Source organism: Ruditapes philippinarum, unplaced genomic scaffold, assembly GCF_026571515.1.
Source record: "Ruditapes philippinarum isolate M1 unplaced genomic scaffold, ASM2657151v2 ctg1797_1_1_1_1, whole genome shotgun sequence".
NCBI lineage: Eukaryota > Metazoa > Mollusca > Bivalvia > Venerida > Veneridae > Ruditapes > Ruditapes philippinarum.
Window position 1 is genome coordinate 54,962 of NW_026858597.1, and position 19,675 is coordinate 74,636.

The 19,675-nt window shown below is 32.1% G+C and overlaps 1 protein-coding gene across 1 annotated transcript; it reads left to right on the forward strand.

The window, feature by feature from the left end:
- Positions 1 to 99: 99 nt before the first annotated feature.
- Positions 100 to 14,500, forward strand: LOC132753689 (uncharacterized). The gene is made up of 6 exons (XM_060744185.1): positions 100 to 1,249; positions 9,241 to 9,374; positions 10,307 to 10,450; positions 11,166 to 11,267; positions 12,035 to 12,133; positions 12,807 to 14,500. The coding sequence occupies exons 1-6, from the start codon at positions 202 to 204 to the stop codon at positions 12,927 to 12,929; spliced, it is 1,650 nt and encodes a 549-aa protein (XP_060600168.1). The 5' UTR covers positions 100 to 201; the 3' UTR covers positions 12,930 to 14,500.
- Positions 14,501 to 19,675: the final 5,175 nt, after the last annotated feature.

Sequence of the window (19,675 nt, forward strand, 5' to 3'; positions counted from 1 at the left end):
TTATTTAAGTAAAGAATTGGATAAAGAAAGCAAAATGCTTGATTAATTCGTTTTGACATTTGTGTCCGATTTGTATTTTTTACTTTCAGTTCGACCAATCAAATTGTCGTTTCTAAAAAGTATGGGAAAAATCCTTCCGGTTCATTCATAGTTTTGGACGATGCGGCTGGTGGATTGTAAACAAAAAGCGACAAAACGAAAATGACAAGCATTGGCGTGAATGGCTCGTCCTCGTCTACTGATGGGCTCCCGAAACAGTTCGTGACGTCTTTGAGGATTCTATTCGATATATTAGACGAAGAGCGAACAGGTTATGTTCGTTTACGCGACATTGAAAGCCGTTGGCATGAGGAAGGAGTTTCAGGATTACCTAGCGGAGTTATTGACACTCTCAGGAAAGTGGCACCAAGAAATGGGAGACTTACCTTCGAGAATTTTGTAACTGGTTTAAAGTTATCTCTGTTGAAGAACACTGGTGCAAATTTTAAGCAAGATACTAGTCAAAGGAGACGTGAAATTCCTCAACAAAATACCCACAAGCAAGGGCCAGGGGCAGGGAATGTAAATTTGCAAACAGACAATTTAAGGCCTGCACAACCACCAGACTATGAGAACATTGTACCAACTGAAAGAATGCGGGCCGATAGAATCTTGCCAAATCAGAGTGTGTACAGCGGGCATAGAACCCGTCCCAAAATGGGCAGTCAGGTGATAAGTTCAAATACCTCTGGACCAAATACAGCAACTGTTCGACCAAATAATGTTTTACAGTCACAGAACATTGAGTTGAGGAATCAGATTTACACTCGAGACCAAACCCAGCAGGCTGCAGTGAAAACTCATGTTAAACCAGAACATTCACGGATATCTGATGATAGAAATCAGAATGTGAGACCATCCTCATTCCATCCAAGACATAGTACAGATGGAAACCAGGTTAGAAAGGAACACACTAAAATACCATATAGACCTAAAAGTGCTCTTGCAGAGTTACAAAGACCAAAGGAAGTTAATTTTAGCGATGTGCCTGTATCTAGACCAGATCGCCCACCTCCATACCGTAGACCTCAGGAAAGAGAATCTGATGCTGCTCCAGTCCTGCCTCCTAAAGATATGAATGGACGTATAATGAATGAGCTGAAAAACTGGCAAAAGGATCAGCAGATATCCCCACCTGGTCACAGAGGAAAATTACACACAGTACACAGTGATTCCAAACTTTCTGATCAGAAGAAGCATGAAATCTATGGTAAGGTCTTTTTCAGCAGGGCTGGTAAAATCTGATTTTGATTTCCTTGTATGTTTTATCAGAAGTATTTCATTACTTGTTTGTTTGATATTTTTAGAATTAAATTCCTAGAAATTCTCACTTGTCCGCACAAACTGTAGGCCAAGTCACTTACAGAGATGTTGGTAATTACTGCTTAGTTCTGTATTCAGGAAAGCTTGTTAGTTTGGTTACACATCAGTGATTTTTCTACTTATATAACAGACTCCGAAAAAAGGCCTCTTCCCAATTGAAATTTTGTTTAAAATCATGCAGTTTTCCCAAAAATCTGAACTTAAACCAGCTTTTTTACTTCCCAAATCAGCAATTTTAGCGATAATTTTTCCCAAAATCAAGAGGCTCAGGCCTCTTCCCAATTAAGTGAGAAAAATCACTGCACATAGGTAATTGAATGCAAATTTTCAAAAAATTTCAGTACTAAAATGTCCTGACTCCTTCTGACACTATGGTATAGGCATACTAACACAAACTTATATAATGTAAGTTGTAACTTAAAAATATTACTCCTTCAGTTCACTGTAAATGTTTTATCAAATTCTTAAAACTCCCATACTTTAGTTCTTTAAATATCATTTTTTAAATAGTAAATCTTCATATTAAAAATAAATTATAGTTACAGTCCCCATTCTTTTCTTTTCAAAGAAATAAGGGGGATATAGAAATGGGTTCTGTCCGTCCGTCCCTCTACCACACTTTGTATTTGGTCCATAACACAGCCATTCTTAAAGGGATTCTGAAATAACTTGGCACAAATGCTCTGCACCATGGTAAGACCCTATGTCATTAGCAACACCTAGACCCAACCTCCGTCAAGCTCACACTCAGAGGTCAAAGTAGAACATGGTCTCGTCTGTTAATTATAGGTCCTCAAATTTTGTGTCCTATGCACATCTTTTCTATTGATCAAGGATTTTGAAATGCATGTAACAATTGTAACTTGGCACAAATATTTACCATAATAAAATGCCATGTCATGCATTTGAACACCCAGATCTTGACCTGCAAGATCAATTTCACATTTGGAGATCAAAGGTCAACATAGGTTGATGGAGGGGTATTTTTCTTGTACAATCCATAACTTTTTCATCTATTAAATGTTTTTGAAATAAAATTGCACAAAAATTTCACTATTTATTAAGACAATATAAGACTCCTTGCCACCATGATGAAGGTCACACTTAATAGACTGGCCAAAGCTGAACATGGTCTGTGATTTCCTTGTCCAGATAATATAAACTCAGAAAGCATTTTGGAGATTCCAACTAAATGGAAAACAGTCATGGGGTTTTTACATAATATAACACAGGCGTATGTAAGGCCTTTGTAAGAGAAATTTCCTTAAAGAACAATTCAATGTGAAGTGTTCCAAAAAAATTCTTACTTACATTTATAAGCTTTTTTTCTTTCCCAAACCAGCAATTTGAGTGACAATTCTTCCCCAAAATCAAAGGGGCTTTGGCATCTTTCAAATTAAGAGAGAGGAACCCCTTATGTTATGTGGGAGGGAGTGCATGATCTTTACATGCAACAAAAATAAAATGAAATATAAATTAAAATATGTGTAGAAGAGTGTTGTTTTCATTAAAAATATTTTGTAATTTGCATGATCTACTAAAACCTTTTTTTTTCTCTTATTACAGCGCCTTATGTCCTTCATTCAGCATTGAATATTTAAGCAAAAATAAAGCAAACAGCTGTATAGATTATTGCTATTCTTTAATATAAAAAAACATAGATCTTGGGTCTAAGATATTGATTTCTGTGCTAAACAAGCTCCTTCATAGTAATAAAGTGCCACCATGTGGTAACATATTGCAATTCAGACATACTTCAATGGGTTTTACCCACAGACATTTGGGGTTTGGAGCTCAAAACGCCTTTAAAATCCAAATAAAATGCATATTTGTCAATCCCAGCACATGTACTGATCATATATATCAAAAAAACTTAATATAAGCCGTTTTGAAAACATTTCATATTTCAACATCTATAATTATAGATGTTGAAATATGAAATGTTTTCAAAACGGCTTATATTAAGTTTTTTTGATATATATGATCAGTACATGTGCTGGGATTGACAAATATGCATTTTATTTGGATTTTAAAGGCGTTTTGAGCTCCAAACCCCAAATGTCTGTGGTTTTACCTGTTTTTAATACATCAATTCTATTGATTTGTGGTCCAAAAAAAGGTAATTAAGTCAACAGCCTTTAGAAGTAATCAATAGGGTTTTTGTAATGGTTTTATAGTTTTACATTTTGTAAGTTGTTTTTTTTCCACTTGATTGGGAAGAGGCCTTTAAGTCTCTTGATTTTGGGGGAAAATATTGTTAAAATTGCTAATTTGGGGTGTAACCTGGGAAAACTGCATGATTTTAAAGAAAATTACCATCAATTTTAATTTGTGAATTTTTTACTCTCTGTAACGACTGTTAAAAATTGGAATGAACATCATCAACATGATCAAATATCACATGTACATGTATATTCCTTTACTAACCATTAAAATTAATAATGGAAATTAAAGTCATATTAAGGTCAATTTAGCCCTGAATTGAACATCACAAAATAAATTAATTAAATAAAATACTCAAATAGTGACCTGCATTGTAATGGGAAAAAAACATTGTTGATATGTTTTGTTATTTTGTTTCTTGTCATGTTTTTTTTTATTTTATATTTTTTTTTAATTATTTTCCTTTATACTTATAATACATTATTCTAATAAATAGAATGAATGAAGTCTCATATAATTTGTTGAAAATGAAGGCATGAAAATATGTTTGTAAAAGCCACCTGGTTAATTGTTTCCTGTTTAAACATATCAAGGGTATTTTTTGTGTGCAGAAAAAATTCTGACATTCAGAAGATCTTGTGTTGCAGACAACAAAAAGGATCAAACATTTGTTTGTTTTATGAACGATAGTGGATTACGATTAAATCTCTTCAAGTACAGTCTGTTGATTGAGTAAGACGTAGTTTATACGGCCTGCTAGTTTTGTTTGACACCCAAAATAATATCCATTATTTTTGGAAAGATGTCAACGATATTAGCTCCCCGTTATTGTACTAATTAGCTTTGTTATATTGCAACGGTTGTTTACAAACTTGTCTAACCTGTGGCCATTCACTGTTTGTCACAATAGATCTATTGTTAGGACACAAACTATTGGGAGCTCTATGTCGGTCATTCTCGTAATTTTATTATTAGTGCTGAAAACAGCAATTATGCTATTATTTTAAACATAATGATCAATTGATGTATTGAAAAAAGTATAAAAGTATTGATTTTACAGCATGTAAATTAATGATAAAGGTCAGATTATATGGTTTATATATAAAAATAAAATGTGGCAGTTTTTGTATAATAAAAATTTACAGTATTTACATGTAGCAAGCAAATTGATATAATAGAAGAGTCCAAAATCCTAAAAGCATCATAAAGTTTGAAAATCTTACATTGATCAACTGAGGCACTTAAAATTGAATATTTATAAAGATGATGATAAAGAAATATATAAATTTAACATATGATTTTGTAATAAGTTTTATTACATGTATATCCTTGTTTAAATTCCATTAATTTGAAATTAAAATTTCAAGGACGTCAGGTAGCTTTATAAAATTGCAACTTAATCATTTGATACCATTTTATAATGAAAAAAGTTTTTTTCTCTCTTGTATTGAGCATGTGTCAGATGTTATCACTCCTTTGAAGTTTAATAGTGATCAGACTTTTCAATGATCAAGGTGATACAAGTGTTTAAGTCAATGATCCATGTGACAAGACGCTTATTGCCGTGATAAGAGGCGCACAGCCTTACTTGTTTTCAGTCGTTGGTGAAATGTCAGGCCCTTGCAATTGAATGTATAGATTTGGTGTGATAAATGGATATGGTACAAAATGACTTTGAAGTACAAAGATGTAAAATAGATACTTCAATTTATAGAATGAAGTCTATCCAGTCATTAGTTATACATATATTTGTCACTCTTTTTAGATATATGCATTTAATTTTCTTGTTTTAAATGTATTTGTTTGTCATTTTGTTTTATCCGAGAAAGCGCATACTTGTAAATTCAATCTAATTGATATCAATTTTTACAATATAATCTAATTGATATCAATTTTTACAATATATTGCATTGTGCATTTCGAGAATCTCAGATAAGCATTATACATGATTGAATATGTACAACATTTTGTTAAAAAAACTTTAACCCATTATAGTCTGCCGGAACCAAAAGTCATGATAAGCCATTGCCGCCAGTATAGAGCCAGGCCAGGGTTGACTTAAATTTTTGTGTAGTCTGATCAGGCTTTATATTGTAATCTTACCAATCTCAATGCTACATGTATCCCAAAATTTGGTAAAGAGTAGTTACAGTCCCAAAAATAGAAACTGGACATAAGTCCCATTTAGAAGATTCTGCTGCTAGGGGAATGGTTTAAAGAGTTAAGATATGTGAAATTTTGCTGTACCAGAATTCGATTAATTAGCCCTATAAAGATCCCAATTTGGTTACAGACAGCATAATTATCTCCTCTGTAGTGGTAAACAAGATTTTAAAACAAAAAGTTTGCAAAATATTATCTTACTATGTTTATCCACTCTACAATATTTCACAGGATTTATATTGATATGTTATAAAACCTTTTTACTTATTTCCTGATCTTTAATTTGTCACCTGCCAGGCTTTATATTTCAACATTTTAAGAATATCACCATCATCATTTATACTGTAGAGATGAAAAAAGGGTCTTGAAAATACAAATTTTAGAGTAACTTAAATAGAACCTGCAGCATATATAATAAATAAAAATATCTTCTATTGGTAGACTCTGTATTCATATTTCCTTGCATAAGTAATTTTTAAGGGATTCGCTTTAGAACGTAAATACTTTTTCAAAGAAAATTAACAATGTTTTTAATGCAGAGTCTGAGACAGTGACTGACAATTTGAGGGTTGATTGCAAAACTGCATTAACTTACATGAAAAAAGAAGGACTTACAACTGTTTTGCAATTAAATCTTGAAATTGGGAAATTATATTTTAAAAAAATTTGCATTTGGAATGCCTAATTGTTTTACTGCTAGTAAATATATAAAGAAGATCTGCTAATGTTTTAAATAAACAAATAACTAAAGTAGTGCATTATAAAAGGTCTCATGAAAGAGAAACACCTGTTGGTATTGAATGAATGTCATTTTATGGTAAAAGTTAAATTGCACTCTGGAGTATTTTATGCTGACATTTAAGTCAATTAATATTGGCAACTGTGATTTTGATAAAGTGCATATTGACTTAATTATTTTGATTAAAACAGCATAGGTAGTGTATAAACTCTGACTGACAGTTCTGTATTGTTTTGTTACAGTTTCTTAAGGTTTTGGGGCACAAATTATAGAAAATATCCATACAACAGTCAAACCTGTTTACAGAGGCCATCCAAGGAAGAAAACAGATATGAGCCGCATCATGACAAAACCAACATAGTGCGTGTGTGACCAGCATGGATCCAGACCAGCCTGCGCATCCGTGCAGTCTGATCAGGATCCATGCTGTTCGCTATCAGTTTCTCTACTTAAAATATGGTTTGTAAGCGAACAGCATGGATCCTGATCAGACTGCGCGGATGCGCAGGCTGGTTTGGATCCATGCTGGTCGCTAACGCATAATAATAATAATAAAGGCTTTATTTAACGAGGCTGCATATTCGCCAAAACGATCTTCCATCTCAACATATTTACAACATATCTACATCAAACAATTATACAAAAGACAATGTAATATTATAAAACATGGTATTAACTAGTTATAAATGCAATGACAAACTAAACATGAATATTAACCATTAACAATGAAAACTGCAGTAAACATAATTATACAAACATAATACTTTGGTATTACGCATAACGTTAGTATTTCGAAACGCGGCTCATATGTACTCTATAAACAAGTGGTCTTTATTTGGGGATAACATTGTTCTTTATAGTAAATAAAGAGTTGTCACAGAGTGGCCTTAATTTACAGGGTGATCTTTATTCAGAGAAGGTCTTTATTACAGGTTTGACTGTTATTGTAACAAAGGTCTGCCTCACAATAAAATCATATCCTGGCCTGTATTTTATGAAAGAAAAATGTACTAGGCCTGTATTTTTATGAACGAAAAAAATACTTTGGCTGTATTTTTTGAAAGGTTTTTTAAAACCAAATATCAATTTTGTTTCCAGCCTTTAACCAAAAATAAGATAAAAAATACCATAACAAAATGAATGAATCAAATACATTAGTTTTTATCCCAAAAAGGGGAATCTGCGTAGATATGTAATTGTCAAATAGATTATGATGGGTATACCTGTATTTAAAAGTCAAACAGATTGTGTTGGTGAATTGGAGCTGCCATTTTGTTAGCAAATTGTATTTAGTGGCTGTATTTGAATATGCAAAATTGTTATGGATTCTTGTCTCTCTTGCCAAAAAGCATGTGAATAATTATGAACAGTTTCTTTTCTTTTTTCCTTCAAATTTCCTAAAAAATTTCAAATGTAACATTTGATATCAACAAAGAAATCTGCCAATGTTATGAGCATTATGAATAGCTTGATAGTTTGTCTCAGTTGACTGAAATTTTCTATACTGTAAGAGGTTTTAATTATCTTGTTTAACCAATATCTGAGGTGATTTGATTGTGTCCGTCAACATACAAGATTAAGAAACTTTGATATATTTTGTTTACTTGATAAAAGATACATAGTCACAATGTAGCTGGTATAAGTGGGTATGAAATGACAGTAAAATCTACTTCAATAGGGTAACTTGTATTAAAAACGAGTGAATAAAGATTTTTATCTTTTATAAATCCCACTGTAATTGTCTGGTGTAAAATAAGATTTAATTTCCATGACAATATATTTGATCTTGCGGTGATAATTTACCTTCAAAGCCTTGCTGTTAATAAAATCATAATTGACGCGAATCGCACAAAAAATAATAATTTTTTTTTTCATTTTTATTTAATTCAAAACAAGATTTTCACAGTTCAGTAAGTTTTGATGACTAAGTAAAAAATATGCCTTTTATTTTGAAAAAATGTGAAGTCTGTTATCTATATTTGTCTGTCTCATTTTGAATTTGCGGTTTTGTACAATTTAGGTCAAAATTTCAAACAAACCAATCAGATTATTTCTTTTTTGAATGATTCATTTTTAAATAAATAGTTATATTTGTTTAAATTGCTTAAGATTTGAAAACTGTTTAAGTAGCAAAAATGTGTTGACATCTTTAGAAAGTTTATTATAATTTTATCTCATAACCAGTTTGTTAAACTGATTAAAACTTAAAAGATATATTTTTGAAAATATCTCCCTATTTTCATCACATGTTAAACTTTTTTAAACTTAAAAGATATATATTTTTGATATTTCCCGATTTTCACCTTAATTATGCTCTCTCATTTCTACATTAATGATTTAAGGAAATAAAAGTCTGTAAACCTTATAATAACTTTGTTAATGAATGCAATTTGAAGACAAGCTAAAAAATATATAGATATATATTGTACAAACTCAGTCTTGTGAAAATGTCTCACAACATTAAATACAATCTTTTGTTAACCCTAAATAACAAGCTAGATATCTTTAATGTACTTGTCCACCACCTCTCAACCGATTTATTTTTCCAGAGACTTACAAAAAATTGTATAATTCTTGTTAATCATATGAGTTTATTTATTTTATTGGATGTCATTTGGATGCATTAGCGCCAGCGATCGCCCCTATGGCATTATGAATAATCGCTTACTATGGTAAAAAAACTTTGACACTGGACAAAATAGGTCCAAGACTTTGTCATGGTATTTAAGAAATCATAATTACCCTTTCTAATTTAAAACTGAGACTGGCCATTTAACTACTAAAATTTCAATCCTTTTTTTATTTTTTTCCAGTAAATATTGATCAAATACGAAAACATGAAGCTAGTCAACAGGGGGCACCAGCAGGTACAGGAGGAACCAGAAAACCGGTAATACGGCAAAATTCTAGACGACATACCCTCTCAAGTGGAATAGACTATAATGTGGTACAGTATTTTATTATTCGTAGCTACTTCGTAATACATTATAGTTTACATATTCTGATATAAGATTTAGTTATTAAGATCATGGGTACATATAACTAAGGATCAGTTTTTTAATATTTCTGTATTGTGTTTTATCATGTTTATTTAGATTTGATACCATATTATGCAGACTCTGTTTGATTGAGTCTGTTCACGAAAAATAATCTCTCAATAATCAACATCTCTCAAGCCTTTGAGGGCCTAACAACAGCTTAATTCAATTCTTCAACACTAATATGCTGGAATCAATGTTCTCAAAGGACCTAAAAAATATCAACACAAATTTGGATGCAGAACTTGTGCTATTTTATCAGACATGGATTAAGCTGAAAATTTTCAGATAAATTTGGGATTTGTAGAGAAGTCCCAACTATGTTATCTTTTATGAATTTATTTACAGTTTCTCTTTCAACAGTCTATAGAGATGCATTATTTACCTAATTTTCAAATATTATCAATATGCAGACATGTACTACTGGCCCTCTCCTTCACCAAATTCAATCAACCAGGTAATTTTAGCTCTTGAAATAATTCTGGGAAAATCTCTCTTAAACTTGAAAAGTTTTTGTGAAACACTTTAAAAAGTGTTTGTGTAACCTGACAAGTGCTAAAATAATAAAAGAAAGAGTATAATGTACGACCCCCACATACCTATGACAAGGGGAATAAAGGTATAGATGCTTTGTAACTATTATCTTACAGGCAGCATCAGTTTCTACCCATACAACCAGTGCCGTCTTATCATGGTCTGCACCGTTCATTATTCCATCATTACAAATTGAAAAAAAAATTCACAAAAAATGATAAATGGTTAAGTCCAGATTGAAAGATGGATGAGTCCATTTATGTATATAGTGAGATAAGGCTTAAAAAATGTTTTCGGCTATTTATAGATTCGGAGGATGAAGCAGCTAGAACAAGAGAAGGACGTGTTGTTACAGGGTCTCGAGGTCGTAGAACGAGCCAGAGACTGGTATCATAAACAGATCTCAGTCGTCACCGACAAACAAAACTATGCTGAAAAAACATCCTGCAGTGTGAGTAGTGTTTGAATGTTATTCTATAAGCAATATTTATTAATATTTGTGAATTCATATGCAAATTTTACTCATCACTTCTACACTTAGAGTTGAGTGAGAATTTGGATTAATAAAGATTACAGTAAAATGTGGATTAACATCTCCTAATGGGTGTCTACCAAAATTGTTCAAATAAAAACCCTTGGGTTAAAATTGGCCCTACCCCAGGGGCGTATATACAGGTGGGCAATTTCAGGGCCATCATGGCCCTCTTGTTTGGTAAAAAATTATTGTTTGTTTCTCTAAATGTATCAAAGCATATTGATTTGATGGTTACCATCCACTTAATTCTGTGCTGTTTACATCCACTTTAATTCAATGTTTATTATTATATGTCGTAACTTTAGTGCAATAACTGGTTAACTCCTAATAGAAGGATTTAACCTGCTACTGCACTTATGTGACGGTATATTAAATGATTATGTCATACAGTACTCATATTGACATTATTTCTGATTAAACAGGAGCAATGGTCTAGTGGTTAAGGTGTCTATCTATCAACACAGGGGCCATATGTTTGAGCTGTACAAGTGTTACTATTATATCTCCTCATACAACACCACTGACCAATACTGGTTTACTCAGAGTAGCGAACCCCAAGTCAGCTTTAATCTTAGTCACAACAAAGCATTAAAACATTTATTTCAACTATTTGTTTTCTATTAATTTACAGGATGTAACATTACAGTCACAACAAGAGAGGATGGACTTTGTACGCAGCAGAATTACAGATGTTAATATGAACCTGAAAACACTCATGCAGACTTCAGAATCCGTAAGAGTTTTTGGCCTTTTTCTAAGAATTTTTTTTTTCCCTTGTCCAGTATTGTGATCGAAAATGATGCTTTTTTCGTCTGCTTGCTTAAGCTGAATAGGGAGAGAATGAGATTTGTAATCCAGTATTCACTGGTACAATCCTCAGACAAGGTGAATCTTGATTGTGCTAATTAGACTGGGATATCGAATCTAAATGGTCATTTGTCTCTCACCAATAATTTAGGAATTAAGTGGGATTAGAACTTGCTCAAATGTAATAAGTAGTTGCTCACCTTGCTGAGAAATTGGTAATTACTGGTTAGTTATATCGAAAAGCCAGACAGTTGGGGTGACCACCTAGATATGACCAAAAAATTAATGTGTTAAAACAACATTAATGTAAATAAACAAAATTAATATTATTTTTCAAAGCATTGTAATTATGTTTTTGCATTTTAAAGCTGATTAATTTTTTCATTGAATAAAATACATGAAAGTCAATATGTAGTTATGAATAAATAATCTATGACCTTCCCGGATGTTGCTTAAGCCTGACCTCTAGACTGTTGTTTAAGCCTTAACTTCGGGATGTTGTTTAAGTCAGTTTTCTAGGTTATCGCTTAAGCCTATAAGTATGTGACACAGATTTTCAAACTTATTTATCTCTATGTTTTGTTTATTTATTGCTGCTAACTCTCTTTGGATAAATTGTTTTAGTCAGAGAAGAAGCATGCAAATGTTATTAAAAATAGATGATTAAAAATTAAATGTTCTGTTTTTTTACAGGGATTTCCAGCTCATATGAATCTTGCCATTAGAAGTAGTGCATTTCCTGATGATAAGGCAACGAAATGGCTCAAAGAGCAAAATAAACAGCTGACTCAGGTATGTTTATATAAATATAATATTGTATAATTCAATACTTGTATGAAGTGATACCAATTAAGGCTTAGATTTAGATACTGTATTATTACTCATCAATAGATGTTTTTGTTTGGTTTTATGGTGCAACAACACAATTTAGGTCATATGGTGCTGAAACAACAATTTGGCTAACCTCAGATCTATTCAAACTTAAATCACAAACAGGAGTCGAAACCATTTCACCTGCTGATGCTTAGAGATGCATAGACTCCAATAATTGGAACCAATTAAGTCACCTCTTATGATCACGCAGGAATAAATGATGATTGCAGTTCTTAAGCCTTAACCATTAAAGGCAACCCTTCAGCCACAAGGGGCTACCCATATGCAATAGATAGTAAGGAAATCTAGAACACATTCAATATGAAAATGTCATAGATTATTTATCAGGTTCATGGAGTTTCAGCAGTGTTTAGTTAAATTTTAGATATTTCCTTCATTTTTATTAACACTCAGTAATATCAAAATAAGACATTATTCAGTACAATTTCTTGTCTGTATAATTAATGTGTACATTGACTTCTTCAGCCAATCAAAGCAAGGCTTTCCAATGTATTTTCTTGTCTGTACATGCACATTGGCTATTAATACCTAAGCCATTCAAGCATACTGGTTTTGTATTTGTTATTTTCAGGAAGTGGGGTCAAAGAGTGACAGAATTACACAGCTAGAGAAAGAGAAGGCTAGTCTTATCCGAGATCTGTTTGAAGCCAGGTCAAAACATAAAACAAACTATGATGATACAACCTTCATGTGATATTACACGTTTCACACATTATATGTGTCTTCTTTTGTGTTAAGTGTGTGAAATGTATGTTACGAACAGACAGAAGATGCTCTTTGTATTTGAATGTTTAAGTGTTTGTAAACCACGGCATTGAAAACTTGATCAGATCCATTAACCCAATGGTGCCTTTCCTCAAGAAAATTGGAAACGGACATGTAGACAGTGCTATAGATATTCACCAAAATGAAGAATATAAAAGTGTCTACTGGAGTGCAGACCTTAAGTTGGACACAGTTAATAAAGCAATATTCCCAAAAAAGCCTAGCTTGACACCTTGTGTTTGGGGTTAAGCTATAATTGTGATTTTTGGAGGAAGTTTTGATATAATCAATTCTTTTTATTGCATTTATTTTTGTATTGTACTATAATCTATGCAAGCTAAAACTATATATTTCTAAGGCTTTAATTAGGCTTTTGAATAATGTTTTGATACATGTATTTTATAACTGAATAGCTATCCTTGAATTACATTAATTTTTTTTCAAGGAAAATAATTCATGGATATTATCACTAAGTTCTCAAAAAAAACATCAAGATAAAAAAGTATTTTTGTGATAACAATTGCCGTTTTTGGTGTGGTTTGAGTTTTTATCAAGGTTGTGGTAGGTGTTTTTTTCCGTCCAGTTTAGTTATAGGCCATTTGTTCTCCATTGCTGATTCATGTGTGGCAGTCGGAGAAATATACATGTAATTACACAATGCTTTTTAAAGCCTGGTAGATGAATGCCCATTTATCACTTAAGGTCTTTTAGAAATTGTGTGCGGCAAAAAAGAAACAAAAATATAAAAAATATATCTAAATCTGAAGATGTACAATAATTCTGCAGTATCTGAGAGAAACAAATCAAGCATTAAGAAATTTATGATAATCGCATTTTCACATAATATGCATGCTTAAAGGTAAAGGTGTTTCATAATAAGATATGTACATACAATTAAGTACTTAAACAGAATGGGGTTCATCTATGGCTGAGTTAGTAAGACTTTTTATCTTTTGCACCCCAACTGCTGTGGGTTCAAATCCTGTAATGGACTTGTATTTTTTCATGTGTGAAAAGTTATCAAGGTAGCTGTACTAGCTTACTGGTCAGTGGTTCTATTCAAATGCCTGCTTTATACAAAAATGTTATTATACAAAGAAGCACCTGAGATCTAACAGGACTTCTGGGAGGTAACCAGAGGGTCATTGTGACTTAAAAGCCAACCCAAAATATACCAACAGGAAAAATTAATGTACTGCAAGCTTGTGATATTTATTTATATTCATGCATTCCATAAATGAAATTTTCTATGAACTTATAATTTTATGTCTCTACTAAGGGTTGGGGGTTAGTGTATGGGATTGCCCTTGTCCATACATCACGCCAACTGACAAAACAGTGAATTGTGGGGCCATCCATGTTGATATGGATACATTTCTACTTTTTGTCATTATATTTATTGTAAATTTTTACTTTGCAGTTTTACATTATGATATATTGTTTATGCCAAAGAAACTATGTTGCTTTTTTTCTTGAGTTTTGGGTTTTTTTTTTTTTTTTTTTCATTTTGTACAAAAAAGAAACGACTGCTGTATTTAAAAGGAAATTTTTGATTTTGGAAAATATTTATTTTATAAACTAAAACTCTTACATTACTATTAATTACTTGAACTCTGAATTTCTTGAAGATGCTTACATATTGGAGGGAGTTTTTGGTAGCATGATCATATTGTCACCTTAGTGCAATAACAGGTTAACTGCTATTAAGTTATGTAAAGAGTTAGCCTGTTACTGCACTAAGTTGATGATATTAACTTGTTTTTATAAATATTATATACTTGTTGAACTCAATAGTTTTATAGAAGACTTATTTACTTGTTTACCCTCCTGCTAGCCCATGCCATTTTTAGTAGGGTAGGTAAGGATAGGTAAAATATCTTTATCGCAAATTTTTTTCCTATCTAAAATTTTATGAAATTCAAAAAAAAGTGTGAATGCTTAGCATCTGTTTTAAGTTTAGAACCAAAGTTTAATTATTTTTTTCAACATCTATCCCAGTATTTATTATTTACATTTCAATATAATTATGTAATAATTGGATTCTTATTGCCAGACCCCCCTTCAATGTTTAGTAAAAGGATTTTTTTTGTCTGGCAATAAATTTTTTGGGGTAGCTGTGATTTTCTGTGGTTAGGTAGTGGAAAGGAAAATAAGCAATATTTTAATATTGATAATGAAAATTACTTTTTGTTCAGAAAAAAATTGCATTATTTTGTAGTATATTTTATGGAAAATTTAATATATATTATTTTTGCTTTCGAGATTATATGCCATGTAAGTGTTCATGTGTAATGTGTACAGACTATATCAATATGTACATTTGTATGCAATTTATATCAGTATTTTATTAATCAGATGTTTTGATGTGTTGTGATTTCAAACTGGCCCATATGGCATACAGGAATCAATTCCAGCATAGTTTTTAATCATATACAAATGTATGTATAAAATATTTTGAGAGAATTAATATTTGGATTGTAGGGGGTTTAGGGGAAGAAGGTTTTGATTGTTAATGTGATATCCTTATGAACAACATTGGCTATTAAGCCAAAAAAAAAATAGTTTCAAGGTTATAGGTTAAAATTGAATTACTTGCAGTTAGAATCATCAAGTTATATTAGATCCCATAGAGTGTTAATATCTTAGTATTAATTTGAAGAGTTTATTTTTACGTGTATTGTACTTACCCTGGTGTTGGTGTCAGCGTCAAACTTTGGTTAATTAAGTTTCTGCATGCAAGTTAACAGCTTTAAAAATTTTGAAGATGAACTTCATACACTTGTTTAACATTGATTGGGACAGGTAGGTCCCATAATTCTGAATTACCTCTTTACCGAGTTATACCCCTTTTCTTAATGATAAGCTCCAAGAATAGTTAGCTCGCTGTCCTACCGATAGCTTGTGTTTAATATATAATTCTAAAACAATTTATACAACCTATCACTGTTTTCTAGTATATTTCTGGTTTAAGACACTGTAGAATAAAATATAGCCCATATCTGACAGCATGTGGGAACTTTCCCATGTAACATCGACTGTTGATGAAAATAGAACTATTGTTTTTACAATGTAATTTAGTCACATCTGCATTTCCTACCAATCCAAATATAAGTGTTTGTACATGTTAAATAAATGTGCTAAATAATCAGTAAAATTGTTATACAACTAATAATTTTTTTTAACTTGTTCAAACACTTAAGTAACTAATGTACAATGTATTTTGAGCACAGTTGAGTAGAAATATAATATATTCTCAACAAATGTTAATAATATTTTCTTTTTGGCACCAGGAAATCTAAAGATTATTGATGTTCAAAGTATTTTCTTTAATACAATGTATTCCATTGCAACCAGATCTCATGTAGCTTTGTTGCATTAATTGTTTGTATCAACATTACCAATGTATATTCTTAATAACGCTTTAATTTTTATACTCAAACAAGATCTGATTAGTATTTTGATCTGATATATGTTATTTTTTTATCTTTTTTTCTGTACCAACCTGATAATTTATCTTTGTCTCATAATATATTTTAGTTTTATAAAGTTTTGTGTCCAGTTATATGGCCCATTATAATACTGCACGTTTGTAATGTCGCTTTTCATTGGATAATCGTGACGTTTATATAGTTTTATATACACGGCTGCTGTCGATTTGTAAAGAAATCTTGCTTTATTCCTCTAAAAAAGATGTTTTAAATATTCAGACAGGTTATATGGCTGTATATAAACGGTTGTTTGCAATATAACCCTCGCCTAGCGGCTCGGGTTATATTTACAAACAACTATTTATATAGGGCCATATAACCTGTTAAAAAAATTTATAACTAATATTATAAACAAATATAACCTATGCAGTTAGGTGAGGGTAATATACACAATCATATAACCTCTCTGAAATCATTATTACGACATGTTTAATTTAAAATAAAAAGGGGGAAATATATAAATTTGCATCAGCTGTTTTTGTAAATAAATGATTATCCTATGAAAATCAATGTTGCAAATTTGATGGTACTGTAATTGATGATATATATTAACTGATATGGCAGTCTTGTGGTTAAGGAATTTCCTCTTCTACATATTTTACTGCTGCAGCTATAGATAAGAATGTGACAAGGAGTGACAGCTCAATATTAAGCAAGGTGATTGAAAACTTTGTAAATTGTTTAGTTAAAGTAATTAATGTTGGTTATGTCAGGGTTCATGGGCATACCTGAAATAACACACACCTGTGCATCAAGGTTATTTTTCCTTTTGTGAAATCAAAAAGTATAATAGGTGACTAAACATTGATGGGTGTGGCTAAAATATACCCTAACAGAATACACAGCTTTGCAAGCTTCAATATATCCTATTTATTATATAAGGAAAGTTGCAGCAAAACCTCTGAAAAGTGATCAATTGTAAAGCAATTACCTGTTTACAAGAACAGGATCAATTTTTCCCTCCCAAAAAAAGACTACACAATAAATTTAACCTCTCTAGAGCAACACCTGTAAGGAGCAACCAAAATCTTTGTCTTCTTAAGGGTGTTGTTCTACAGAGATTGTAGTGTACACTTAATAAGTTTTTTTAGTTTAGTAATGCAGTTCATTTACTTCCTTTTCAATAGTTGTACTAACATTAGAAATTTCCCACTACTATTTTCATTTCTTTAAATAGAGCCATACTTATAACAAAGGACACTGAAAAAACAACACCATGGCTTTAATTGACATGTGGTCTGACTGTATTTGGAGGTTAGATTGTCCTAAAACATTTATGGTGATTTATCCATAGGAAATCCATTACAGTGATTACTAGTATATTCCGATCATTGCAAATGAATTTTATACAGTTATTTTTTTATACATTCCATGTAGAATATACATGTATCATGTTGTTTGTTTTTTTCAACTTCAATAAATTTTGCTGCCAACTTTATCATTCCATAATGTTTGTGATACTAAAAGCTTTTCTTTTTTATTAATCAATAATACTTATTTTTTCTAGAGAGGTTTGAAGCAGAAATATTTGAATTGTACAGGTATCAATATGCATTTTGTTGAATCATGTATTTTTGTGTTGCCTCTACGGAGCAGTGGCGACATATAGGGATCACTTCTCCGTCGTCCGTCTGTCTGTCTGTCCGTCTGTCCGTCCGTCCGTCACAAAACTTGTCCGGACTACTCCTCATAAACTACTGGTGCAATTTCATCCAAACTTTACAGGAATGATCAGTACCAAGTCTAGTTGTGCATATTGTCAGGATTTTCCGGTTCAATGATTTTTGTCAGAGTTATGGCCCTTTAATAATTTTTAATTTTAAAGTTTGTCCGGACTACTTCTCTTATACCACTAATGTAATTTTAATGAAACTTTACAGGATTGATCTGTAGCTCAAGTCCTTGCGCATATTGCACGGGTTTTCCGGTTGAATGATTTTTGGCCGAGTTATGGCCCTTTGATAAAAAGGTTTCTTTTTCTGTGTGTTGCCAGATACACAAAAGCTTGTCCGGACTACTCCTCATAAACTACTGGTGCAATTTCATCCAAACTTTACAGGAATGATCAGTACCAAGTCTAGTTGTGCATATTGTCAGCATTTTCCGGTTCAATGATTTTTGGCAGAGTTATGGCCCTTTAATAATTTTTATTTTTAAAATTTGTCCAGACTACTTCTCTTATACCACTTATGCAATTTCAATGAAACTTTACATCCGTAGAGGCGACATATAGGGATCACTTCTCCGTCGTCTGTCTGTCTGTCCGTCCGTCCGTCACAGAACTTGTCCGGACTACTCCTCATAAACTACTGGTGCAATTTCATCCAAACTTTACAGGAATGATCAGTACCAAGTCTAGTTGTGCATATTGTCAGGATTTTCCGGTTCAATGATTTTTGTCAGAGTTATGGCCCTTTAATAATTTTTAATTTTAAAGTTTGTCCGGACTACTTCTCTTATACCACTAATGCAATTTTAATGAAACTTTACAGGATTGATCTGTAGCTCAAGTCCTTGCGCATATTGCACGGGTTTTCCGGTTGAATGATTTTTGGCCGAGTTATGGCCCTTTGATAAAAAGGTTTCTTTTTCTGTGTGTTGCCAGATACACAAAAGCTTGTCCGGACTACTCCTCATAAACTACTGGTGCAATTTCATCCAAACTTTACAGGAATGATCAGTACCAAGTCTAGTTGTGCATATTGTCAGCATTTTCCGGTTCAATGATTTTTGGCAGAGTTATGGCCCTTTAATAATTTTTATTTTTAAAATTTGTCCAGACTACTTCTCTTATACCACTTATGCAATTTCAATGAAACTTTACAGGATTGATCTGTAGCTCAAGTCCTTGCGCATATTGCACGGGTTTCCGGTTGAATGATTTTTGGCCGAGTTATGGCCCTTTGATAAAAAGGTGTTTTTTTCTGTGTGTTGCCAGATACGCAAAAGCTTGTCCGGACTACTCCTCATAAACTACTGGTGCAATTTTATCCAAATTTTACAGGAATGATCAGTACAAAGTGGTTAGTCTAGTTGTGCACTGTCCGTCTGTCTGTCCGTCTGTCACAAAATTTGTCCCAACATGAAATTGGCCATCATGAGGCGACACATGTGATTACTAATCGCTCTTGTTTATATTGTGTGCCAATATTTTTACACACATATATGCTAGTTGAAATAAATGTTT

What these genes read in the sequence shown, in the direction of transcription:
- LOC132753689 (XM_060744185.1), top strand. Translation starts at nt 202, where the DNA reads ATGACAAGCATTGGCGTGAATGGCTCGTCCTCGTCTACTGATGGGCTC. An exon ending in GTGGAATAGACTATAATGTG is followed by an intron (nt 9,375 to 10,306) that starts GTACAGTATTTT and finishes GGCTATTTATAG; the next exon opens with ATTCGGAGGATGAAGCAGCT. An exon ending in TCATGCAGACTTCAGAATCC is followed by an intron (nt 11,268 to 12,034) that starts GTAAGAGTTTTT and finishes GTTTTTTTACAG; the next exon opens with GGATTTCCAGCTCATATGAA.